The sequence below is a fragment of the Ahaetulla prasina genome, chromosome 3 (assembly GCF_028640845.1).
Source record: "Ahaetulla prasina isolate Xishuangbanna chromosome 3, ASM2864084v1, whole genome shotgun sequence".
Taxonomy (NCBI): Eukaryota; Metazoa; Chordata; class Lepidosauria; order Squamata; family Colubridae; genus Ahaetulla; species Ahaetulla prasina.
Window position 1 is genome coordinate 110,292,336 of NC_080541.1, and position 27,741 is coordinate 110,320,076.

General features: G+C 40.2%; 1 protein-coding gene across 25 annotated transcripts in view; it reads left to right on the forward strand.

Annotated features, from left to right (window-relative positions):
• LOC131194158 (protocadherin alpha-5-like) overlaps positions 1–27,741 on the forward strand; it is a 274,200-nt gene that overhangs the window by 151,754 nt on the left and 94,705 nt on the right. The window contains exon 2 of one of the 25 annotated variants that reach the window (XM_058174863.1): positions 8,883–11,272. The exons of the other annotated variants lie outside the window; for them this stretch is intronic. Within the exon in view, the coding sequence (XP_058030846.1) occupies positions 8,883–8,963 (81 nt within the window). The 3' untranslated portion in view covers positions 8,964–11,272. Of the gene's footprint in view, positions 1–8,882; positions 11,273–27,741 lie in introns of those variants that run through there. 25 annotated transcript variants of the gene reach the window in all.

The following is a 27,741-nucleotide window of genomic DNA, read 5'->3' on the forward strand; positions in this document are numbered from 1 at the left end:
AATGGAGTGGTAAGAGGGAAGGGGAACTCAAGAATAAAACAGGAGATTTAGGAAGCAAATGCAAAGTCAGCCCTAATACACTAATATTCAGAGTTTGGGGAACAAACACGGAGAACTTGAATCCTTAGTACTTGAAATCAGGCATGTTATTGTTGCTATTACTGAAAATTTGTGGGATGGAACACATGATTGGAACAGATTGCTAGAGGATACAAATTGTAGTTTGTATCCTTCCTACACCTCTACAAAATTACTATACCTCTACAATACTAGGAATGAAAGTGTTTTTTAAATCATTTGGGTGAATATTAGAGGGGGGAAAATGGTATTGCTATAGATCTGTTCTACGGGCCACCCAATCAAGTGGAGGAACTAGATGAATTTTGGCTAATCAGTTAGCAAAGGTATACAGGACACACACCACTGTAATAATGGGGGACTTTAACTTCCCTGACATCAACTGGGAAATAGACTCTGCAGTGAGTGAGAGATTTCTGATGTGCTTAGCTGACAACTCTGTCACCCAGAAGGTGGAGGAGGGAACTAGAGGGTTAGCTATAGTGGACTTAATCTGAACTAATAGGGATAAAATAGTTGAGAGAGTGGAAGTTGTAGGAACTTTGGGTGAGAGTAACCATGTCATACTAGCATAATGCAGGTGCATGTTACTGAACAAAGTCAGACTGGTGTGTTAATCTTTTAAGAGATTAGGAAGGGTTCTATGGATGGAAATTCTAGCATGAAAACAGTCAGGATGCACAGGAAGCTCTGGAAAACAAAATAGTAAAGGCCCAAACAAAATAATACCACAAAGGAAGAAAAACAAAAGATAACAGAACAGACCAGCATGGTTGCACAGAGAGCTCACTGACAACTGAGGGGCAAAAAGGACAAGTATAAAAAAATGTAAAGAAGGACGCATAACTAAAATAGAATACCAGCAAATAACCCAAATCTGTAGGGATGAAGTCAGGAAAGCTAAGGCTCAGAATGAACTAAGTTGGCAACACATGCCAAAAGTAACAAAAAAACAAAACAAACCCAGTATCTTTCATTAAGTAAGGAACAAAAAGAAAGTCGATATAATGATCAGTTTACTAAGGCAGGGGTTCCCAATCTCTGATCTGCGGACCAGTAGCAGTCTGTGGCCTGTTGGGATTTGGGTCATGCAGGGTGAGCACATTAAGCTTCATTTGTGTAAGCATGGGATCTAGGTTACACATGCAAAATTATCCCCCCTGCTTCCACCATCGGCAGTCCGTGAAGCCAGAAATATTGGGAACCACTGCATTAATGGGAAAAGATGGCAAGAAGGTAATTGGCAGCATGAAGAAGCGGAACTGCTTAATTCCCTCTTGCATCTCTAACCCAACCTATCAAAAGTGGCACCGTGGGAGACAGAACAGGAATGCAGGTCAAAGTAGGTAAGAAATTGATAAAAGAACACCTATTCACTTTATATGAGTTCAAATCATATAGGCCACATGCTTTCCGTCCCAGCTGAGGGAATTGGCAAATGTGATATTAAGACAAAATCTTCCAGAGCTCCTGAAACACAAGGGAACTGCCAGAGGACTGGAAAAGAACTGATGTGGTTACAATCTTCAAGAAGGGGAAAAAAGTGGAATCAGGAAACTGCTGACCAATTTAGAATAGAATAGAATAGAATTTTGTCACTTTAAATGTACATTAATTAGCATACATTAAAATGAAATTTCATTGCATTCAGCTCTCAAAGGATAACCATTATGCATATACCCATATACATACACATATATGACACAGAGAAACATTACAGTCTAATGTATACATTATACATTACAGTTTGAATGTATACATATACATAGTGGGGAAAAAATCCTGCAAATTTACAAGAGGGATGACATAAGGAACAAAACTGTTACAGAATCTAGTAATCCGGCTATAAATACTTTGAAACCTCCTTCTAGAGGAGAGCAACATAAACAGACAATGAAGTGGGTGTATGGGGTCTCTAACAATGCTTTGAGCTCTAAGCACATAGCACTTATAAGCAGTATCCCGAATAACGGGAAGTGAGCTTTCTATAATCTTCTCAACTGTTCTTACCACTCTCTGTATAGACCTTCTGTCTGAGGCACTGCTACCACCAAACCAAATAGTGTTAAAATGCTTGACATCAATACTTGGGAAAATCCTGGCAAAGATAATCAAGCAGCAGATTTTTGAGCACCTAGAAGTAAACAAATGAACAAGTGAATGAGTTTGTTAAAAACAGATCCTGCCAGACAATCCTTATTTCCTTCTTTGATGAAGTAACTAAATTAGAGAATTAGGGAAATGCTGGGGTAGAGTTTACTTGGACTTCTGTAAAGCATTTGACAAAGTAGACTGCATTCTACTTCTTGGTGAGAAAAAAACAATGTGGGATAGACAGTACCAGTACCAGTTGGATTCACAACTGGCTAATCAATCACTTTCAGCATGTAGTCCTCAACTGAACTACATCTTCATGGAGGAAGATATGCAGTGAGTACCTCAAGGTTCTGTCTTGGACCCAGTGCTCTTTAACATCTTCATAAATGATCTAGATGAGAGGGTGGAAGAGGGACTTATCAAAGTATATAAGTATGAGCAGCGGTGTGCTATAGCTGCCAAAAAAGCAATGCAATCCTAGGTTACCTCAACAAAGTGATAACAGCAAGATCATGAGAAGCGATAGTACCACTGGTAAGCGCACTTGGATTACTGTGTCCTGTTCTGATTACCACAATACAAAAAAGATGCTGCGATTCTAGAATGAATAGAATAGAATAGAATAGAATAGAATAGAATAGAATAGAATAGAATAGAATAGAATTTTTTATTGGCCAAGTGTGATTGGACACACAAGGAATTTGTCTTGGTGCATATGCTCTCAGTGTACATAAAAGAAAAGATACGTTCATCAAGGTACAACATTTACAACACAATTGATGGTCAATATATCAATATAAATCATAAGGAATGCCAGCAACAAAGTTACAGTCATACAGTCATAAGTGGAAAGAGATTGGTGATGGGAACTATGAGAAGATTAATAGTAGTGCAGATTTAGTAAATAGTCTGACAGTGTTGAGGGAATTATTTGTTTAGCAGAGTGATGGCCTTCAGGAAAAAACTGTTCTTGTGTCTAGTTGTTCTGTTGTGCAGTGCTCTATAGCGTCGTTTTAAGGGTAGGAGTTGAAACAGTTTATGTCCTGGATGTGAGGGATCTGTAACTATTTTCACGGCCCTCTTCTTGATTCATGGAGTATGCAGGTCCTCAATGCAGGTTGGTAGCAATTATTTTTTCTGCAGTTCTAATTATCCTCTGAAGTCTGTGTCTTTCTTGTTGGGTTGCAGAACCGAACCAGACAGTTATAGAGGTGCAAATGACAGACTCAATAATTCCTCTGTAGAACTGAATCAGCAGCTCCTTGGGCAGTTTGAGCTTACCGAGTTGGCGCAGAAAGAACATTCTTTGTTGTCCTTTTTTGATGATGTTTTTGATGTTAGCTGTCCATTTTAGATCTTGCGATATGATAGAACCTAGAAATTTAAAGGTTTCTACTGTTGATACTGTGTTGTCTAGTATTGTGAGAGGTGGAAGTATGGAAGGGTTTCTCCTAAAGTCTACCACCATTTCTACGGTTTTGAGTGTGTTCAGTTCCAGATTGTTTTGGTTGCACCACAAGGCTAGTCAGACAAAATAATACAAATTAAGATAGGATTTTTAAATATTAGAATACACACATGTTTGACTCAGTAGTAAAAATGCAAGACAATATCAGACATGAATATCAAATGTTTGTAATGTCAACTCAAATAAGTGTTGTGATGTCTTTTTTATATTTCATATAAGATATTCTGAATAATCAAATATACATGATTTCAACTGAAAAACATTATTCTATAATGCTATATTATTTATCCATCCATTAACTTTCCCAGCTGCTCAGGCTTGGAAAGAAAAACACAGTATTAGAAAGCAATAGGAGCATATTCCTTTTAAATTAACAATTACAGCATAGAGATGAATAAAGATGTGTGGCATTTATACTGACTGCCACAAGTTGTCTCTACGTACTTCAAATTACACTTTCCAGAAAAAAGTGCTTCCTGCAACACAATACAATGAGATTGAAGAGCTCATTGGTGATGTGCCTATATTTACAGCAGCTGAATCAAACCTGATTGTTTCTGAATCTAGGTTTCCAAATTCTTCATTCTTATTAGAAAGAGCCTTTGATGATGATATAAATCCCGACTCTTAGCTCAACTATAAATTCAGTTTAAATGAACATTTTATCTTGCATATTCAAAACAATGAACTGTATGGTGAATCTTTAGACCTTATGCTAAGGAAATCTCTTGATGGAGAATTAATCCATGTATATAATTTATTAGTCACAGCTACTGATGCAGTCAAACCAGAGCAAAGTGGAACTACTCTGTCAGTCATCAATGTGCTGGATGCAAATGACAATGCACCAATTTTTAATCAAATTGTACATAAAATAAAGCTTTTTGAAAATACAAAAAAGGGAACATTAATCATCAATCTTGATGCAACTGATCTTGATGAAGGCATTAATAAAGACCTTACATTTTTCTTTTCTTTTTATGAACCTGTAATCCCCTTTTATCAGGGTGGAGTCGGGGCTACTGAATGGAGCTGAATATTTACTGGCCGGATGCCCTTCCTGATGCCTACATAGAGTTTGCAGCAAATATTTTCTCTTTGCACCTAGATATTTAATTAGAAATGTTAATCCATACCATTTAAGTGCATTGATTAATTTAATTTAGTTTGAAGCATGGAATGGAAGAAAGGACAAATAAGATTAAATGGGGAGCTTGACTTTGAAAGCCTTAAATTAGGAGAAATTGGGATACAAGCTACAGATAAAGGCTCCCTTCCAATGAAAAGACACTGTGAGATTATCTTTTTAATGAAAAGTTTTTTATTTAATAAGCATTAAAAACATTGGACACAGTGTGACCTTCCCGGTCTTAACATATCCATACATATTCTTTCCATAACAACAGATATAATTACTATTTAACATACATTGCTACTTTGTTCTTATATACATATCCCTTGTCTTCATTTACTATCTATTTACTATTTGTTTACTATTTACATTAATACTATCCAGTATTTATTCTACAAATCCTAAATCTTTTTTGTTCCAACTCCTTTTCTCCTTTCCAACCAATAATACACTTTATTCCAGATTTTATAGTATTCTGTCTCATTCTTGTTTTTGAGTTTTAGTGTCAGTCTGTCCATTTCTGCACAAGTCAAAATCTTCCTTATTATTTCTTCTTCCAGGGGGATTTCTTCCTTTTTTCAGTATTGTGCATAAACCAATGTTGCTGTTGTTATCACATGAAGCATTAAGTATATTGATTCTTTGCTATAATTCTCTTTTATGATTCCTAGTAGAAATAATTCTGGTTTTAGGTCTATGTTTTGTTCTAATATCTCCTCCAACCATGCCTTAATTTTGTGCCAGAACTCCCTGGCTCTTTTACATAGCCACCACATGTAGTAGACAGATCCTGGCACTAAATTGCATTTCCAATATTGTGGTGATAAGTTCTTGTTCATTTTCGCTAATTTTGTGTATTTGTATTTCTTTGTATGCAGTGGCCAGCGTTACTTTCCTGTTTCTCTCCCATAGATCCTACCAATTATCTATATTAATATTATACCCAAAATTTTGAGCCCAATTTACCGTAGTTTCCTTCACTTCTTGTTCTGCCATTTTATATTCCAATAGATATTGATAAATTTTCTTTATCGCCTTTTCGTCCGTTCCGAATAAGATTTTATCTAACACCGTCAATTCTTCCCATAAGGGAGAACTGCAGCTTTCCCCATCTTTCCAAATCTGCCTTAATTTGATCATTTAGTTTATTGTTATTGTCCTTTTTAATACATCTTGCCGTTAGTAGTATTCCTAAATATTTCACTTTTTTTGTTATTTGGAGACTTATTCTCTTTGTCAGTTCCTTTTTCTCTGTTTTAGTCATGTTTTTAACTATCATTTTGGTTTTTCCTTATTTATCTTCAACCCAGCTACTTCCCCATATTCACTCAGTACTTCTATAAGCCACTAACCAGATTTTAATGGCTCTTCTATAATAAATACAAGATCATCTGCAAAGGCTTGCAGTTTGTACACTTCTTCTTTCAGTCCTTTAATTTGTTTGTTTTTCCGAATTATTCTTGTTAATACCTCTAAAGTTAATATGAATAATAGTGGAGATAACAGACATCCTTGGCTCATACCCTTCTGAATCTTAAAATTTTGTGTTACTTTCCCATTTATTATGACCCTTGCCTCTTGATTGGTGTATATTGCTTTAAACACATTTATAAAGTTTTCACCAAATTCCATATATTTTAACTGTTTCAATATAAAATCTCAATTCACAGTGTGAGATTCTTATTGAAGTATTTGATGTAAATGATAATGCATCAGAAATATCAATCTCATCCCTGTCTGTACCAATATCAGAGGGCTCCCCACTAGGGATACTGGTGGTGCTGCTCAGTATTTCTGATAGAGACTGTGGTGGCAATGGACAAGTAAACTGATCTGTGTGGCCTCCTGACCATCCATTCAAACTTACATCCAGCTTTAAGAATGACTATTCATTGGTGCCGATTGGACCTCTGGGTTGTGAACAGATATCAGAATACAACATAATAACGGTGGCCCAAGATGAAGAGAATCCATTGCTTTCAACCATCAGCAACCTGATTGTGCCCATTAGTGACATAAATGACAGTGCACCTACATTCACACAGCATAGCTCTATTGCCTTCATGGAGAACAATCAACTTGGTGTTCACATGTTCAAGATATCTGCCTTGGACCCAGATATGGGTGAAAGTGTTCAGGTCAGCTATTGGACAGATGACACAAATCACAGTCCAGCTACATCTTCATAAATTCAGAGAGCAGGAACTTCTATTTTTTACTACCTTTGAATTATGAGGAAGTAAAACACATGGAGTTCCAGATGAGAGCAAAAGATTCTGGACTGCCCTCTTTATATGCAGATTTGACTGTGCAAGTCTTTGTTATGGATGAGAATTACAATGTACCTGCAGTGTCTGGATCTGAAAAAATTCCTATTGCACTAGAATATTCTTTGGTGTGTGGTGGGCAAGATCTATGCTGTTGATGCTGATGCAGGCTACAGTGTGTGGCTGTGCAATGAGCTGTCTCAAGCAACAAACAGCCTATGGAAAATTGGGCTATATAATGGTGTGATCAGTACCACAAGTAACTTAGATGAACAGGAAAGCAGTAGCAGTCAGAATCTAATAGTGCTGGTGAAAGATCACGGTCAATCAGTGCTGTATGCCAAAGCCACATTTAGTGTGTCACTGACAGTAAATCTCCTAGCTTTTCCTATGGATACCCATCAACTTGGGCTCAAAATGAACTCATCTCCAAAAACAAAGTTCTTCCGCCTGTTAGAATTTTTTCAGTAAGAAACTTGTTTCATGGATGGGGAGGAGGAAATAACAACCATGTTTCCCCGAAAATAAGACCCTGTCTTGTATTTTTTTAAACCCTGAAATAAGTGCTTGGCCTTATTGCCATGTGCTCAAAAGCCCGATTCTATTCTAGAGTGTTTTACTGTTTTATTACCTCGTTAAAGGTTTGCTCTTACTGAGTGTCTTACATGATTTATGGAGGAGGGGGGAGGTTTTTACTGTTCCCAGTGTTCGGCTTGACATTGCATGTGTGGGGGAGGGAGATAGCCTTTTTAAATAGACGTTTGAACTGTTTTGGCACGTGAATGTAACGGCAGCTGCCTGCTTCACATTCCATCCAGAAGATTGACAGAGGGAGAATATTGGAAGTGAAACTACACGTGGCCAAGGAGGAAGACAACATTGGATTATAACTGCATGACCTCTAATAGGGGGAGGGTTCAGGAGATGATATGACTCTGTGGTTTTAATATACTTCCAGTTCTGGCTTTGTTTCCATAGCTTTCAGACTTGTTTAGTAAAAATTACCAATTTCTTCGAAATGATGGAGTTGGGTCTTTATTTTCTTAAACATTGCTCTGAGGCATGCTGACAGGATGTCTTATTTTGGGGGAAACAGGGTACTATATTAATCTATCAGTGATAAAAAATATTGAGTAACTTAAAAATTCAAATTTATGATGCAGTTTTGATAGAAATGATGTTTTCTTTCTTTGATTTATAGATTGCCTTTCTGCCCAAAAGCACCCCATTCTTACTGAGAGGATTTTCCTGCTAGAAATAAACAAACCTTAGCACTTCAGACTAATTCTGACTTGACTTCTTTAACATGGAAGAGAAAAAATGTAGGTGCTGACTGCAACCATTTCTTCTATGATTACAAAACAACAACAACCCATCGTTACTTTTAGTCCAGTTTACATCTTCCATGCTGGCTTTAAATATGTAAAGGTAGTTCTCTCTTGATGACTCTAATGCAATTTTGGTTGCTAAATGAAGCAGTCATTAGGCAAAACATCATGTGACATTGATCATGTGACCATGGGATTCTGCAATGGTTGCAAGTGCAAGAAACCTTTACAGTGCTGTTGTAACTTTGAACCATCCCTAAACAGGGCAATCATTAAGTGTGAACTACTTTGTTATATTGCTTTTACTCCATTTTTGAATATTGTTAGCTGCCTAGGTTTTGGTATTTTGAGTTGGGAAGCCATACAAATTTTATAAATACATAAATAAAAATTAAAACTTAGAATCAGAGAATTTTGGTCCCATTGGGTAACAACGTTTGTCCTAAATTTGGGGCTACTGGTAATAATATAGATGGATGTTCTTTCATTCCATGTCTTTTTCTCTGAAACAGGAATCCAAAACATTGGGAGGCCCACTGTATCTTCTACAATATGACAAGTTCAGAAATGTTGCTGGAATGGAAGTAAAGTGAATGCTAGTGGTAGTAGTAATAGTAGTACTATACAGTTCTCTATCGATTACAGTGAGAGTATATTTCTGCACTGGGAAAGAGGTAGGACCAGGTTGTCTCCAATTCCAAGCCTTTACATTCTATGATATTGTATTTATTTCGTTTGACTCAATTATGTTTTCATCAATTTATGGATACTTGACAACAATTACCTTAGAATAAACTTGATGTAAAATTGTAAAAACTGAATGTTACTAATAGGGTTTTAAAATTTTTTATTCAAGAAATATCTTCATCAGATGAATTGTTTAGTTTCCAGGGAACAATCAATAAAAAACCAATAAAGATACTGTACTTTCACCAGCAATAAGAAGTGAGGTATCAGGAATGGGAGTGTCTATGAATTCTATGAGCAAATACAGGCCAGCCTGTGAAAGAATGATGTTATTATTTAGAATGGGCTGTAGATAATTGATTATGCATTTGAGTGGTTTAAGGTGATCGTGGTAGCTAATGCTTGTAGCAGAGTAACTTGGTAGTGTGGTTATGCTCTGAAAGGGAAAAAGAGAGCCCCTGGAAAGTAATGTATCCCATACACATATATCCCAGAAATCCAGAAGAATAGCACAATTAGTGATACTAAATGCCACCAGAAGCTCGAGAAGAGAAATATGCCAGAGTCATTGTTATTTGGCAACATATAAATTTAATAAATACATGAACACTGAACTCTAGATAAAAATCATCCACCAGGCTGACCAAGGTAATCTGATTCCTAAAATCTGCTCCAATGCCATTTTGAAATGGGTCCATTTGCTTTCTCCAGGGTTGCCTCTAAAAGAGAAATTACCACTTTCAAGATCACCTTATCCAACATAGGCAGTTGGAGATTATCTATAGTTGCCCATTTCTGAAAAAAATCCTTAAGATAAGCTTGAGTGATCATCTCCTTTAACCAAAAAGGAATTATATACCTCCTATTCATCCAAGAGATATTTATAATACTGTTAACGTATCTCTTACAATTTGTTAACAAAGTTTCAGGCTATGTTAGGCAAAGACCAGCAATACAATGTAGAACACCCAATGGATTGACATATACTTGAGTGTCATACATAAAAATTTATCCATCCTAATCATATAAACCCCTTCATGGATCAACTGCCTTATCGTGGTGAAGGGGCTTGCATAGCTCAATGAAGCTATGAGCTATGCTGTGCATGGCCACCCAAGGCAGACACGTCATAGCAGAGAGCTCTAACAAACCATGATCCACTGGAGAAGGAAATGGCAACCTACTCCAGTATCTTTGCCATGAAAACCCCATGGACAGTACCAAAAGGTAAAAAGATATGACACTGGAAGATGAGCCCCTCAGGTCAGAAGGTGTCCAATATGCTACTGGGGAAGAGCAGAGGGCTATACTAGTAGCACCAGAAAGAATGCAGCGACTGGGTCAAAACTGAAAGGACACTCAGCTGTGGATGTATCTGGTGTTGAAAGGATATGACAACAACTATGGGAAAGGAATTATAAATTAACAATGGCAACAGCAGATAAAGAAAATCTATATAAAATGTTTTATAGATGGCATATGCCACCAGAAACATTAGCAAAAATGTTTAAAGACAAATCAGCTAAATGTTGGAAATGTCATCATTCGCTGGTGGTCATGTAAGAAAGCAAAGAATTATTGGGTTACAATACAAACATAGGAATGGTGAAGGAATGCTACATCAGCATATAGAGTTAGGACCAGAAACATTTTTATTGGGAATTTTACTGGAGAAATATGGCAAAGAAGATACATATTTGATATAAAGACAGTGGCTAGAATAGTGTTTGCACAAAACTGGAAAGCAGAAAAAATCCCATCAGAAGGAGAGATAATAAAGAAAAATTTAGAATGTGCATAAATGAACAGACTAACATTAAGAATAAAAGATAAAGAGGAATTGGTGTATTTCAAGACATGGGGACATTTTTATGAGTGGTTAGAAAAGAAGTATGAATAAAAGATTAGAGATTAATAAATTAGATAGGGTAAAAGTAAATGAGAGAGAAGACAAAAAAGGAATAGAAACCCAGATGACACCTGTGTAAATGGAAAAGAGGGAAGGAGGGAGAAAAAGGAAAAATGTTACTATATAAATGTACATTTATGATGATATGTGTGAAATCAGCAAAACAGAAAAGAAATTGAAAATAAAATGTATATGAATAGAAAATTGGGGTTGCTCAGATACCACTTTGGAAAATATTGAATTGATAATGAATACAACAATGGAGAGAGAATGGAAAGAGGAGTAGAGGGATAGATAGGAGGGGAGAAGAGAGGAAGGAGAGAGAGGAACAGTAGAAAGGAGGGGAAGAAAGGGTGGGGAAATAAGAGTAGGAAAGAAGGTTAGAAAGGGAGGAAGAAGGGAGGAGTGGGAGAAAGGAAGGGGAAAGAGAAGGGGAAGGAGAGGAGGAAAGAAGAAAGTAAAAGAGGATAGAAAAAGGGAGGGAAAGGAAAGAGAGGAGAAGGAGAAGAAGGATTGTTGTAAAATAAGGGAGATAGAATGGTAGAAGAGCAACCCCAAGTATACTCAAATTTTTAGGATGAAGAATGAATTAAAAAGAAAGTTAAAAGAGAATATGTATGATTAACAATGGATAAGAGACTGTACATTTAAGACATGTTTATGAGAAATAAAAAAAAATTCAAAAAAAAGAGAGGAAAATTTGATGCTGTAAAGATCTATACTCCATAGGAACCTGGAATATAAAATCCATAAATCAAGGCAACCTGGACGTGGTCAAACAAGAGATGACAAGACTGAACATCGATTTGGCAACTCCAAATCTCAACCAGCAAATGCTCAGTCTTACATATTGGAAAAAAGAACCCAAACACTAAGTACATACTTGATGGACATTACCTTACAGATGACCCCCATCCCGTTAAAGACCTTGGAGTTTTCATGTCAAATGATCTAAGTGCCAAAGCCCACTGCAACTACATAGCTGTTGTGTCTTGCCCGCCCTCAGAGCAGCCGGGGCCTTCTTACCTGCTCCCGAACACTGAGGAATGTATGCCTCCCAGCCCAAGTCCTGGCTCCATGCCCACACAAACTGCAGAAGAAGGAGCATCTCCCGGCCCCAGCCCTGACTCCATGCCCAGGCAAACGGAGCAGCTAGACCCCTCCCCCTCCTCCACAGCATGTGAGCCTGAGGAGGGTTTATTCCCAACAGCTGCTGATTGGTGTGACCCTCGCATCAGAAGGCTGGATAGGCGGAGGCAACAGAAGGAAGGGAGGGGCAGGCCTTAATGAGTGCTGAGTCATGGAGCCACACCCCATGGCCTATATAAAGGATCTGCTTTCTGGCAGTCTCTGAGTCAGGCAAAAGTCGAACTTATCTTGCTGAAGTCACTTACTGGTCTCCTGCCTGCTCTGAGGACTTTGCTAGGACTTTGGGCAGAGCTGCAGAGGCAAGCCTGATTCGGATTTCCCTGACCCGGCCGTCAGCGGAGGAGTGGGACACGACAATAGCAAAAAAGGCTCTAAGAGTTGTTAACCTAATCTTGCGTAGCTTCTTTTCCAAAAACACTACACTACTAACCAGAGCATATAAAACATTTGCTACACCAATTCTAGAATACAGCTCGCCTGTTTGGAATCCTCACCACATCTCTGACATCAATACAATTGAACGTGTCCAGAAATATTTTAAAAGAAGAGTTCTCCATTCCTCTGAAAACAACAAAATACCTTATCCCACCAGACTTGAAATCCTAGGCTTAGAAAACTTGGAACTCCGTCACCTTCGACAAGACCTAAGTTTAACTCATAGAATCATCTATTGTAATGTCCTTCCTTTTAAAGACTACTTCAGCTTTAATTGCAATAATACAAGAGCAACCAATAGATTTAAACTTAATGTTAACCGCTTTAATATGACTTCTGTAACAGAATCATTAGTGCTTGGAACACTTTACCTGACTCTGTGGTCTCTTCCCATAATCCTAAAAACTTTAACCAAAAACTTTCTACTATTGACCTCACCCCATTCCTAAGAGGACCATAAGGGGCGTGCATAAGAGCACAAAATAAATAAATAAATAAATAAATCAATCAATCAATCAATCAATCAATCAATTGACATCTTAGGAATCAGTTAACTAAAATGGACAGGAATGGGTGAATTTAATTCAGATGACCATCAGGTATACTACTGTGGGCAAGAATCCCTCAGAAGAAATGGAGTAGCCTTCATAGTCAATAAAAGAGTAGGAAAAGCAGTTTGGGATACAATCCCCAAAATGACAGAATGATCTCAGTTTGAATCCAAGACAAACCATTCAACATCACAGTAGTCCAAGTCTATGCCCCAACCACTGGTGCTGAAGAGGATGAAATTGACCGGTTCTATGAAGCCCTACAGCACCTTATAGAATTAACATCAAAAAATGATGTCCTTATCATCATGGATGATTATCATCATGGGATTGGAATGCTAAAGTAAGAAGCCAAAAGATAACTGGAATAACAGGCAAGTTTGGCCTTGGAGTACAAAATGAAGCAGGGCACAGGCTGGTAGAATTTTGTCAAGAGAATACGATGGTTATAACAAGCACTCTTTTCCAACAATCCAAGAGATGACCGCTTGGAGATGGACATCACCAGACGGTCAACAGAGAAATCAGATTGACTATGTGCTCTGTAGCCAACGATGGAGAAGCTTCTATACAGTCAGTAAAATCAAGACCAGGATCTGACTGTGACTCAGATCATGAGCTTCTCATTGCAAAATTTAGACTTAAATTGAAGAAAGTAGGGAAAAGCACTAGCCTATTCAAGTATGAATTAATACCTGATGAATATACAATAGAGGTGACAAATAGATTTAAGGAATTAGATCTGATAGACAGAGTGCCTGAAGAACTATGGACGGAGATTCGCAACATTGTACAAGAGGTAGTGTAATGTATTTGAAATTTTGGAGGGAAATTTGGGCGGGAAAAATACACGTTCCTGATTGGCTGATGGCCAAGCCAAAACACTATATAAGGAGAGATGTTTGCCTGTTGTTTTTGCTGGGTCTCACAATAAATCAAAGAGCTGTTGTCACTAAGATCGACTCCTGCCTCTTCATTGCCCAGGCTTAACAGGTAGCAACTAAAACCATCCCAAAGAAAAAGGCAAGAAAGCAAAATGGCTGTCTGAGGAAGCTTTGCAAATAGCTGAGGAAAGAAGGAAAGCAGAAGGCAAGGGAGAAAGAGAAAGATACATCCAATTGAATGCAGTATCCCAGAGAATAGCTAGAAGAGATAAGAATGCCTTCTTAAATGAACACTGCAAAGAAATACAAGAAAACAATAGGACCAGAGATCTTCAAGAAATTGGAGATATGAAGGGAACATTTCATGCAAAGATGGGCATAATAAAGGACCAAAATGACAGGGACCGAACAGAGGTAGAATAGATTAAGAAGAGGTGGCAAAATTACACAGAAGAACTATACAAGAACGAGCTTAACATCCCTGATAAGCATGATGGGGTGGTCACTGACTTCAAACCAGACATCCTGGTATGTGAAGTCAAATGGGCCTTAGGAAATCTGAGCAACAACAAAGCTAGTGGAGGTAAGAGTATTCCAGCTGAGCTATTCAAAATCTTAAAATACAATGCAAAAAAATGCTACACTCAATTTGTCAGTAATTTGGAAAACTCAACAGTGGCCACAGGATTGGAAAAGGTCAGTTTACATTCCAATTCCAAAGAAGGGCAATGCCAAAGAATGTTCAAACTACCGCATCATTGTACTCAATTCACATGCTAGTAAGGTTATGTTCAAAATCCTACAAGCTAGGCTCCAGCAGTATGTGGAGCGAGAACTACCAGAAGTACAGGCAGGATTTCATAGAGGCAGAGGAACTAGAGATCAAATTGCCAACATACGCTGGATCATGGAGAAAGCTAGGGAGTTCCAGAAAAACATCTATTTCTGCTTCATTGACTATGCTAAAGCCTTTGATTGTGTGGATCACAACAAATTGTGACAAGTTCTTAAAGAGATGGGAGTACCAGACCATCTCATTTGTCTCTTGAGAAACCTGTATGGGTGTCAAGAAGCAACAGTGAGAACTGGACACAGAACCACTGATTGGTTCAAAATTGAAAAAGGAGTTTGGCAAGGTTATATACTTTTGCCCTACCTATTTAACATATATGCAGAGCACATCATGAGAAAGGCGGGGCTAGATGAATCACAAATTGGAATTAAGATTGCTGGGAAAAATATCAACAACCTCAGATATGCAGATGATACCACTCTAATGGCAGAAAGTGAAGAGGCACTAAAGAGCTTCTTGATGCAAGTGAAGGAGGAAAGTGCAAAAGTTGACTTGAAACTCAGTATTAAGAAAACTAAGATCATGGCATCCGGCCCACTCAATTCCTGGCAAATAGATGGGGAAGAAATGTAGGTAGTGACAGATTTTATTTTCCTGGGCTCCAAGATCACCGCAGATGGGGACTGCAGCCAAGAAATTAAAAGACGCTTGCTCCTGGGGAGGAAAGCTATGGCAAATCTAGTCAGTGTACTAAAAAGCAGAGACATCACCCTGCCAACAAATGTGTGTATAGTCAAGGCTATGGTTTTCCCAGTTGCAATGTATGGCTGTGAAAGTTGGACCATAAGAAAGGCTGAGCACCAAAGAATTGAGGCCTTTGAATTATGGTATTGGAGAAGACTCCTGCGAGTCCCTTGGACTGCAAGGCGATGAAAACAGTCAGTTCTAGAGGAGATCAAGCCTGACTGCTCTTTAGAAGATGAAACTGAAATACTTTGACCACTTAATGAGAAGGAAGGACTCACTGGAGAAGAGCCTATTGCTAAGAAATTTTGAAAGCAAAAGAAGAAGGGGACGACAGAGAATGAAGTGGCTGGATGAAGTCACAGAAGCAGTAGGCGTGAGCTTAGACTCCAGGGGATGGTCGAGGACAGGAAGGCCTGGAGGAACTTTGTCCATGGGGTGGCAATGGGTCGGACATGACTTCACAACTAACAACATATAAATTTAGTTCCCTGTGGCAATTAACCTAATGAAGAGCTTTCTGTTCTAAGTTTCAACCAAGGCAGTAGTATAATAATGGATGGAACCAATCACAAATTCTTCCAGCCCCCTTTAGAACTCATCTGACCTTTTGAGGCATTCATTGTACAGGTAGTCCTTGACTTATGATCACAACTGAGCCCAAGTTTCTGCTGCTAAGTGAGACATTTGTTAAGTGAATTTTTACCCCATTTTATACCTTTCTTGCCACAGTTGTTAAGTCAATTGCTGCAGTTGTTACGTTAGTAACACGGTTGTTAAGTGAATCTGGCTTCCCCATGGACTTTGCTTATCAGAACGTCTCAAAAACTGATCACATGACCTCAAGACACTGCAACTGTCATAAATATGAATCAGTTGGCAAACATCTTAATGTTGATCACATGATCATGGGGATACTGCAACAGTTGTAAGTGTGAAAATAGTCATAAGTCACTTTTTTTAGTGCCATTGTAACTTCAAATGGTCACTAAACAAACTGTTGTAATCAGTTATAAATAAAAATTAATGATTAATGATGGATAATAGTTTGTACATAAATATGATGTTGGAAAATGGAAATAAAAATTATTCAAAAAAAAAACAAAAAAAACAAAAAACAAACTGTTGTAAATCAAAGACTACTTGTAGTTAGTGCCTCCATTCCTACAGAGGTGGAAAGAATTATTTCAAGTATGACTTTTGCCATCTGTGAACTCAATCCCTGCCTTCCTTGGATCCTTCTTTTTCTGACCCAGGCTTAGCAGAACCAAGAAAATCCTCTTTATTTAGCTACTGGGAATTCATGGCATTCCCACACAGAAAAGTCCAGCAATAATCCTTCCAAGGGTTAACTGAAGTACAGAACTTATCAGTCCTTGGATAATTGTCAGGCTGGGAGCTTCAGGCCACAAAGCTGTAAATCAAACTCTCTCAAGCAGGCTCTGAAACACGAATCACAATAAATGGTTGTTTCCAACAATGCCATATATATACAGGGGGGGTCCGGGGTCCGCGGACCTTATGGGCATTACAGAGCTTATGGGCATTACGGAGACCTGGTTGGGCACGGAAGGGGGTGTTCCCCTTGTCGAACTGTGCCCTCCAGGTTTCCGAGCATTCCATCAACCAAGGGCCCAAGGTAGGGGTGGGGGGGTGGCGGTTGTTATTAGGGAAAGTCTAGAGCCAAGGGAGTCCACTGTGCCTCAGATAGCCGGTTGTGAATCCCTCTTTGTGAGGTGGGGTCATAGGGGTCAGATGGGCCTGTTGATCACGTATCTGGCTCCTTGCTGCGTGACTACAGCCCTGCCCGAGCTGTTGGAGGTGCTTGCCGGGGTGGCGGTTGAGACCCCCAGACTTATGGTCATGGGGGATTTCAACTTGCCATCGACCGGCTTGTCATCGACGGCGGCTCGGGAGTTCAAGGCCTCCATGACGGCCTTGGACCTGATACAAATAGTTGATGGCCCTACTCACATTGGGGGAGGCACACTGGATCTGATTTATATCTCTGGACAGTGGTTAAATGATCTGGATTTAGGAGATTTAGCAACAGAGCCTTTGTCATGGTCAGATCATTTTCTCCTTCGCCTGGATTTTCGGACCGCTACCCATCACCGCAGGGAGATGGGACCAATACGGTGGTTCCGTCCCAGGCACCTGATGGACCTGGAGAGGTTCCTGATGGAGCTTGGGCCGTTCCCTGAGGATCTAGCCCACGGCACGGCTGAAGAACTAGTTGCAGCCTGGGAACAGGCCACAGCTGGGGCTTTAGACCGTGTCGTGCCTTTGCGGCCTCTGACCCGGTGTAGATCTCAACCAGCCCCTTGGTTCTCCGAGGAGCTGAGGGAGATGAAATGCCGGAGAAGACGCCTAGAGAGTACCTGGAGATCCAGCCGTTCCGAGGCTGACCGGACACTAGTTAGGTCTTATACTAAGACCTACCTAGTGCCATTGAGGGAAGTGAAGCGTTCCTACGTTTCCTCCCTCATTGCATCGGCAGATAACTGCCCGGCTGCCCTGTTTCGGGTGACCCACTCTCTCCTTCACCAGGAGGTGTGGGATGACCCTTTACAGGGCCGTGCCGAGGAGTTTAGTGGTTATCTATACGATAAAACCATTCAGCTCCGGGATGGACTGGATCAAAATGGGGATGATCCAGGTAAGAGGGCGGAGACCCGTCTTGTTGAGATTGTTTGGGATGAATTTGACCCTGTGACTCTCGAGGATGTGGACAGGTTGTTGGGGAGGTTGCACGCCACATGTTTACTGGACCCGTGCCCCTCCTGGTTGGTACTGGCCACACAGGAGGTGACACGAGGCTGGCTTTGGGAGATTATTAATGCTTCCTTGTTGGAAGGGGTTTTCCCTGCCACCTTGAAAGAGGCAGTAGTGAGACCCCTCCTCAAGAAGCCTTCCCTGGACCCAGCTGTTTTGGGAAATTATCGTCCGGTCTCCAACCTTCGCTTTGTGGCGAAGGTTGTAGAAAGTGTGGTGGCATGTCAACTACCCCAATACCTGGATGAAGCTGTCTATCTAGACCCGTTCCAGTCCGGCTTCCGGCCCGGATATAGTACGGAGACAGCTTTGGTCGCGTTGGTGGATGATCTCTAGAGGGCCAGGGACAGGGGTTGCTCCTCTGCCCTGGTCCTATTAGACCTCTCAGCGGATTTTGATACCATCGACCTGTCAAGGTTTCCAGGCCTGACACGACCATGGTATCCTGCTGCACCGGTTGGAGAGTTTGGGAGTGGGAGGCACCGTTTATCGATGGTTCTCCTCCTATCTCTCTGACCGGTCGCAGACGGTGTTGACAGGGGGGCAGAGATCAATCGCGAGGCGCCTCACTTGTGGGGTGCCTCAGGGATCGATTCTCTCGCCTCTCCTGTTCAACATCTATATGAAGCCGCTGGGTGAGATCATCAGTGGCTTCGGGGTGAGGTACCAACTGTACGCTGACGATATGCAGCTGTACTTTTCCACCCCAGGCCACCCCAACGAAGCTATCGAAGTACTGTCCCGGTGCCTGGAAGCCATACGGGTCTGGATGGGGAGAAACAGGCTCAAGCTCAATCCCTCCAAGACGGAGTGGCTGTGGATGCTGGCACCCTGGTACAGTCAGCTGCAGCTGCAGCTGACTGTTGGGGGCGAATTATTGGCCCCGATGGAAAGGGTGCGCAACTTGGGCATTCTCCTGGATGGATGGTTGTCATTTGAAGATCACTTGACGGCCGTCTCCAGGAGAGCTTTTTATCAGGTTCACCTGATCTGCTAGTTGCACCCCTTCCTTGACCGGGATGCCCTATGCACAGTCACTCATGCTCTTGTTACCTCTCGCTTGGATTATTGCAATGCTCTCTACATGGGGCTCCCCTTGAAGAGCACCCGGAGGCTCCAGTTAGTTCAGAATGCAGCTGCGCGGGTGATAGAGGGAGCTGCACGTGGCTCCCATGTAACACCACTCCTGCGCAGGCTGCACTGGCTACCTGTGGTCTGTCGGGTACACTTTAAGGTTTTGGTTACTACCTTTAAAGTGCTCCATGGCTTAGGGCCAGGGTACTTACGGGACCGCCTGCTGCTACTGAACGCCTCCCACCGACCCGTACGCTCACACAGAGAGGGACTTCTCAGGGTGCCATCCGCCAAGCAATTGTCGGCTGGCAGCCCCCAGGGGAAGGTCCTTCTCTGTGGGGGCTCCTACCCTCTGGAACGAACTTCCCTCTGGGCTGCTTCAACTGCCTGACCTTCGGACCTTTCGCCACGAGCTGAAGACGTATTTGTTTATTCGCGCAGGACTGGCCTAGGAATTTTAAATTTTAAATAGTTTTAATTCTAATATTTATATTTGATACAAATTTTATGGGGTTTTAATGGTATAGATGTTTTAATTTGGCGAAACATATAATAAGTTTTTAAACTATTGTTTTATCTGTATATTGTCATTGTTTTATTGTGGCTGTGAACCGCCCTGATTCCTTCGGGAGAAGGGCGATATAAAAATCCAATAAATACTAAAATACTAAAAATACTAAATGCCATTCCCCTTTAGCTTCTGTTTATTCCCTAGCCAGGGAGAGGCCATTTAGTGTCCATGTGTGCCTTTTTTTCTGAGTCGGCTCTTGGTACCAGTGGTGAATTCCAATTTTTTTTTACTACTGGTTCTGTGGGCATGGTGGGCATGGTGTGGCTTAGTGGGTGTGGCTTGGTGGGCCTGGCAGGGGAAGGTTACTGCAAAATCTCCATTCCCACCTCACTACAGGGGAAGGATACTGCAAAATCCCCATTCCCTCCCCACTGCTGGGGCAAGGATATTGCAAAATCTCCATTCCCACCCCACTCTGGAGCCAGCCAGAGGTAGTATTTGCTGGTTCTCTGAACTACTCAAAATTTCCTCTACCGGTTCTCCCGAACGTGTCAGAACCTGCTGGATTTCACCCCTGCCTGGTACTCAATTGTTCTCTCCTGACAGCTCTGCGCATACAAGCATCTGTAAGAGACCCCAGCTATTCTTCTTCCCCACTTATATCTGACTCTGAAGGCATCTGGGAAATGTTGGACGGCCCTGGCTTTCTCTCTGCTTCCTATGCAGAGTATACATCAGAGCCTTCCCCAGACTCTAGGACTGGTCCAAGTTCCTCCCCAATCTCCTTATCATCTGAGTCTGTTGCTAGCTCCGCTGGCAGAGAGCAGGCCACAACACCTTCTGAGGCTGGAGGATGGAATGAATTAGCTGAATTATATCTCTCCATGAAGAGGGGGTGTTGCTTATAGTATTGATAAGGGCTGTTCTTTCACATTTCATCTTACTTCTCCATTTTACACTAAACAGTATATTTCTTCTTTTTTACTTTTTACATACACTTCATTTCATCCTTGCTTACTTCCCTTTTACAATAATCTATATATTTCTTCTAAATTACTTCTTACATACAGTTTCTACTACTAATATCCTTCCCTTAATGTTTTAATTTCCTTTCTGCTATCCATTTTTCTTCCATTTTAACCATTTTCTTTCGGTCTCTCCAAAATTCCATTTCTTAATGTTTTCCTCCCTTTCTCCCATTCTCTTATCTTCTCCTTTAACTCTTTCTTGTATCTTCCTTTCCACCTCCTTTCTCTAATTTTTACTCTTTTGATTTTCCCTCTCAATCTTTCCCCATTTCCTCCTCTTTTCTTTAGTCTGTCACTGCCAATCCCAGTGTAATCATCTATTTTTTTACTCTTTTAATTTTTCCCCTCAATTTTTTCCCATTTCCTTCTTTTTATTCTTTTTTGAGAGATACTTCCCCATATCCATTTTTATTCTGTCAATCCCAGTGTAATCATCTATATTTTTATCTTCAATCATTTCCTTTTCAACAATGTATTCTTGCTCACTCATATTTTCTTTTTCCTTTTTGTTTGCATTCTAACCAGTCCTCTGCTTCTTTATTTCCCTTAAACACTTCTTGCACTTTTTGAAACATCTCCCTTAGTTCCTCATACTCATGCTCCCAACTCTCCATGTTATCAATTTAAAGAGAAAGGATTTTTGAATTTATTATTTTAGCTTATGTATAATTCAAATTCAAGTCCATATAATGTCTCTTTTTTCTTTCCAAATAATGTCCAATTCAGATGTTCATTTAAACCATTCCAGTTTGAATCTTTATTCTTTCCACTCCTTTTTGAAATCGTGCTCCAGCTGTTAAAACAAATACTTCTCCAGTAGTTTCCCATAGTGGTCTGAGTAATATAATGCTTTCTTTCCACCAGCAGATGTCTCTCTTCAATTCACAAATCCCTGGCAACAAAATGTCAATTGTTAATCCACAAGGATAATTACTTCCTCTTCTTCAATTAAATCTTTTTGTTGTTAAAGAATGTTTTTCCTCAGTTTTCTTTTTCTTCTATTATTTTTAATTTTTTCCAAGTCCAATTTTAAATCCAGATGGAAAGTTTTCCTTTTAGGGCTTTAATCTTGAAGTTCCTCTTTGTTTTTTATTTTCCTTCACTTTGAATTCCTGCATGCCAATTAGCCGCTAATTTCAGGTTGGGACTTCTTTCAAGCTTTAAAAACGTTTCCTTCTTACCTGTGAGTTGGCCAATCACTCGACAATACTCCGTTCAGTCACCACTCCTGCTCAAATCTTAGCCCGATTGCCCCAGCTTGTAGCAGCCATTTCAATGGCTGCCACGACCGCCACTGGGACAAAGAGCTGCCTCTGATCTATCGAGGAACTTGCCTGTTCCTCTTGGTCTTCCGAGGGGCCTCTCTTTCTCTCCCGTCCCTCCAAGATGGTTCCGGTCCAAAGACCCCCAACAGCGGTTTGTCTGGTTGGGTTTTCACAAAGCTCATTGGAGCTTCACTATTTCCCAACCAGTATTGCTGTGACACTTCCAGTTTCTCCTTGCAGTCACTCTATTGAGGGAACATTTTTAGAGGTAGATGGTAATGAGCTATCAAAAACCTTTGAAGAAAAGGATTATATGGTTCTTTTCAGTCATGATTAAAGAATGGACATTGGATTGAGATAGTATGGGTTGATAACCTCTGCTGTTATATGCCCATGATAGGACTTCTTAGTTCTGTTAGACCTCTTAACAGTATTTCAAATAAAGCATGATGAAATAAAGTATCATCCTAGCTCATCCATTAGGGTTGATGATCAAAGACACTGTTCTGCGGTGTTTCTGCTTCAGTTCCAGTGATGGTGGGGGTGGGGGTGGGAGGGAGGGGAGAGAAGCAGTTGGTCCAGTAGTCACCCTAATGCAAAGTGCAGTAGGGTTTAATCCTCTTCCTCCTGCTTTTCAATATGCATATAAAAATGCTGGGGAAGAATAATTGTCAATTTGTGGTGTGGTTTTACGAATATGGTATGATACCCAGCTAAACATCACCAACCTCCAGCTCAGAGAACATTTGGGTTCAAGTGATTGAGGCTGCTGGCTATATTTATTGGTTATAGTAGAAAAATGATTGGTGAAAATGACATAATTAGCAGAGATGGCAAAATTCAGTTGTCTGATTAGGGAAAGAAAAATAAATAAATTTTATTATAAGTACAATAAATAAATAATAAATAGCAATAGAACTTAGGCTTATATACTGCTTTACAGTGCTTTACAGCCCTCTCTAAGCAGTTTACAGAGTCAGCATATTGCCCCCAACAATTTGGATCCTCGTTTTACCCACCTTGGAAGGCTGAGTCCACACTGAGCCTGGTGAGATTTGAGCTGCCAAATTGCAGGCAGCCAGCAGAAGTAGCCTGCAGTACTGCACCCTAACCACTGCACCACTGAGTCTTATTATTATAAAAAAACCTGTTATGGAATTTTTTTCCTATATCACAAATTAACTTGTGATTTACGGATTTGATTAGAAAGGATAAAGAGAAGGTAAATGGTAAATGCATTTGTCACTGCTATTAAGATTGGAAACTGCCTCTTTATCATTTCTATTTTCCTTTCTTTTGTATCTCTTTCTTTGAATATTTTCTTTGCAATTTTAAAAATTTATTTATGACTTTATTTCATTTTGTATTGTTTATATACTTTTAAAAAGTCTTTAAAATGTCTTTATTTAATAATAAAAAGCAAATAAATAAATAAATGTAAATTTGAATCTTTTAGTATAGAGTTCCCCAACATTTCCAGCTTTGCAGATGGGTGGGTGGGAGGGGATGGTTCCATGTGAGTGGCAAGCACATGCGTATGCTGCTCCATTTACGTGAGCAGCGTGCACAAGCACCTGCCATTCATCCCTCTTGGCCCACTAGTGGGCTGTGGCCCACAGGTTAGCATCCTCTGCTTAGTATATCTCTGTCAGTTTGGACTATAAAGATGTGGTTTTAATCAAAGGGCCTAACTGACCATGATGGATTTTATGGTACGATTTACAATCAGAAAACATGTAAGGTCGTATAACAATCAGTAGGTTTTCTATGTTGGTGTTTATCTGATAGCTGTATTTTTCCCAAATCACTCATGACACTGGTACAACAATAATTATGGTGAGTGCAAAGAGGCTGAGCATGAAAGTCAGATTTGTGGTACTAACGATCAGGATAATGACCCTCATATCTGGTATTTTATCTGTCTTACAGATGGCTGGATAGCATAACACTGAAATGGAAACTTAGCTGGTTCAAAAATCATATTCAAAAAGTTTTCACCAATCACTCCACATTGAACTGGAGTGAGTTAATGTGTGGGGAGCCACAAGATTTAGCTCTGAGTTCTTTATATTTCAATATTTTTATTAATATCATTGATATAGTAGTATAGTATAGCCTTTATTATCATTATATATCACATATACAATTAAATTGGTTTTAGCCTCACTGGTGCAATCCATGACAAAAATACAAACAACATAAATAGTATAAAGAATAATCCCTATGCAAGTAATTAAGGAGGGGAAAAAAAGGAAAGAAAAAGAAAAAGTATTCATACATTTCCATGTGTGCGTGGAGTGATTGTGGTTGTCTGACAGCCAAGGATAGAAACTATTTTTAAATCTATTTGTTCGGCTGGCTATGCTTTGATGTCTTCTGCCCGATGGTAAAAGTACGAAGAGATACTGACCAGGGTGTGAATCATCTCTGAGTATCTTTCTTAGTCTGCTAAAGCAGCGAGACCTGGCGATGTCATCAGTGGCGGGATTCTACCGGTTCGTACGGGTTCAGTAGAACCAGTTTTTAAGTAGTTAAGCAGTTCAGAGAACCGGTTGTTAGAAGAAATCTTCTTTTGTTTTTTTCCACTTTACAAGGTTAATCCTGTAAGGAATTAAAACTTTCTGGTGTTGTTTCCTAGCCTAATCTTTATTGCACTGCTTACAGAAACTGCCTCTCTGTTAACCCTTATTACATTCTTGGCAGTATGCTTAGACTTACTGTCGCTTCCGGTTTCGGAGCGTCTCAGAGGTTGTTTCTTCTTCTTGACTTTCTTAAAGGGGAAGGGTTGTTTTAAGCTTTTTACACCACTGTTGGGAGGAAATACTCCCCTGTTGGAGTTTTTCCAGCCAGGATGCAATGAACAAGACTTTGAAGAAATAATTGAATAATGAAGCAAAAGTTTTTAATGATAAGGAACCAAGATAAGTGACATTCAGCAAGACTTATTGGCTAGCTAGAAAGATTGACATTCAAACGTGAGTTTACATACCCTTTCTGACTTTTGGTCTAAAACTGGTTTTTGGTGATGTTTAATTCTGTGCTTGGTGATGTTTAATCCTGTGTTTAATGATGAGATAATTTTCTCTATTCAGCTTTGTTTGGAAGGAAAAAAGTTAATCTCTGTTCCTGAAAAGAAGCAGCTTCAGAAATCTGACTAGTTCCTGTGTCTATTTGTTCTGATAATTGGTTTAACAAGCAACAGATACTCTGTTTGCTCCTTTGCTTCATTCTGGAGAGCTTAAATGACCTCTCTGCTAAAGGGTTTCACTTTATGAGCAAGAGTTGGCTGCTGATAGTTATCACTGCATTTTAATTATTTTAATTCCTCAAGGTGCTCTGGCATCCTGCCTGATTTGTAACTCCAGTTTGCAGGTATTTTTAAATTAATGATTGGTATTTAGGGCAGCTTTTTGCAAGCAAAGAAGCTTTTTGTATTTTTGTACAGGTAATCATTGATTTACAACAGTTACAACTGCATTGAAAAAAGTGACTTATGACCATTTTTCACACTTACGACCATTGCAGCAAACTGTTATTAGGGCAAAGAAGCGATATCACATGACCACCTGGCCATGCTCACCCAGTCACATGAAGCACCGTAGTTGTGAAATGAGTGACACGGTTATTAAGAATGCTGCAACTGGCATAAATGATGACCGGTCATAAGTACGAGGACCTGTCAAAAGTGTGAGGACCTGTCGGAAATCACTTTTTTCAGCCCTCTGGGTAGTCCCTATGTGCATAGGGACTATTCAGAGGGCTGAAAAAGTTATTTTTGACCGGTCCTCACACTTTTGGCCAGTCCTTGCACTTACAATTGTCTTCACATTTTATGTATTGCACCCTATTGTAACTGTGGTGAAGAGAAGCAATTGTGAAATGAGTGACACGGTTGTTAAAAATGCTGCAATGGGCATAAATGTGAGGATGGTCATAAGTGCAAGGACCAGTCAGAAATGACTTTTTTCAGCCCTTTGAGTAGTCCCTATGCACATAGCCACACCCATCCAGTCACATGACCACCAAGCTATGCCCCAAAATCAGCCATGCCTACAGAACTGGTTGTTAAAAAATTTGAATAGCACCACTGGATGTTATTCAGTGGTGTTAGAGGGCAACCAATGGTTTTTTGTGCCAGATTGATCACTCTCTGTAGTGCCTTTCTGTTCGCAGCAGTTAAACCAGCGTACCATACTCTAATGCAGTATGTGAGGACTCTTTCTATCGTGGACCGATAGAAAGATGTCATCAGCCGTTTTTCCACCTGATTTTTTTCTCAGGACTCTAAGGAAATGAAGTCTCTGTTGGGCCTTGCTAATCACCAGGGACGTGTTGTTTTTCCAGGTGAGATCTTGACTAATAAGCACTTCCAAGAATTTAAAAGAGGAAACCCTCTTAACACAGCCCCCCTCGATACACAGTGAGGCAGGTTCCTCTCTGTGCTTCCGGAAATCTAGCACCATCTCCTTTGTCTTACTAGTATTTAGTTGCAAATTTGTTATTTGAGCACCATGCGGATACCTTCTGGATTTCTTCCCTGTATACTGATTCATCTCATCCAGTTATGGAGGGGTACAGCAGCGGTCAAAGGAGCTGTTGGCTGGATCAAGTGACCCGGAGGTCTGCGGAGACCAAAGGTCGGGTGGGGGCTTGTTGCTCAGGCTGAGAAGAGACATGGGAGAGAGAGAGCCAGCTTTGCTGGCTGAGGAACTCTAGGAGTTAAAGTCCACAAGTCTAAAAGTTGCCAAGGTTGGAGACCCCTTCCCTAGACCACTTTAGGAGCAAAGTGGTGGTTTTGCTGGCATTTCAGGAGGGAGGGAAGGGAAGGAGGAAGAGAGACAGAGAGAGAAATAGAAAAAGAGAGAAAGAAAGAGACAAAGAAAGAAAGAGAAAGAAGGAAAGAAGGAGAGAGAGAGAAAAGAGAGAGACAAAGAGACAAAGAGAGAGAAAGAGAAAGAAAGGAAGGAAGAGGAAGGAAGAGAGAGAAAAGAGAGTGAGAGAGAAAGAAAAAGAGAAAGAAAGAAGAAAGAGATAGAAAGCAGAAGGAAGGGGGGAGAGAGAAGAGGAAGGAAGAACCATAAACTTGGCACTAGATATGGCTTCAGAAGGCGCTTTGAAACAAGACAGCAATCTAGGGCTGGAAGGCACCTTGGAGGCCATCTAGTCCAACCCCCTGCTTCAGCTGGAAACTTTACATCATCTGGATTATTTTGGTGCCTCTAACAGAGAGGAAAATTGCCAGAAAGGAGAAGGCGTTTACTAGGACAAGGCTGCCATGCATAGGAAGGCAGAGATAGTCCTTGATTTATGACCACAATTGAGCCCAAAATTTTGGTTCCTAAGCAAGAGCGTTGTTAAGTGAGTTTCACCACATTTTACTCAATCCATGACCTCTCCTGGCTCTAACAGTCATGTGCAAGCTAGGGAAGAACATCTGAAAGTGTGTATAATGTTCTAAATGTACAGAAGTTATAGTTAAATGTGTGGCAGAAAGTGGACTCTGACTGTGTTTTTCTAAATGTAGTAAATGAGATTGAATATGTATAGTTTTAGAAAAGCTCTGTGT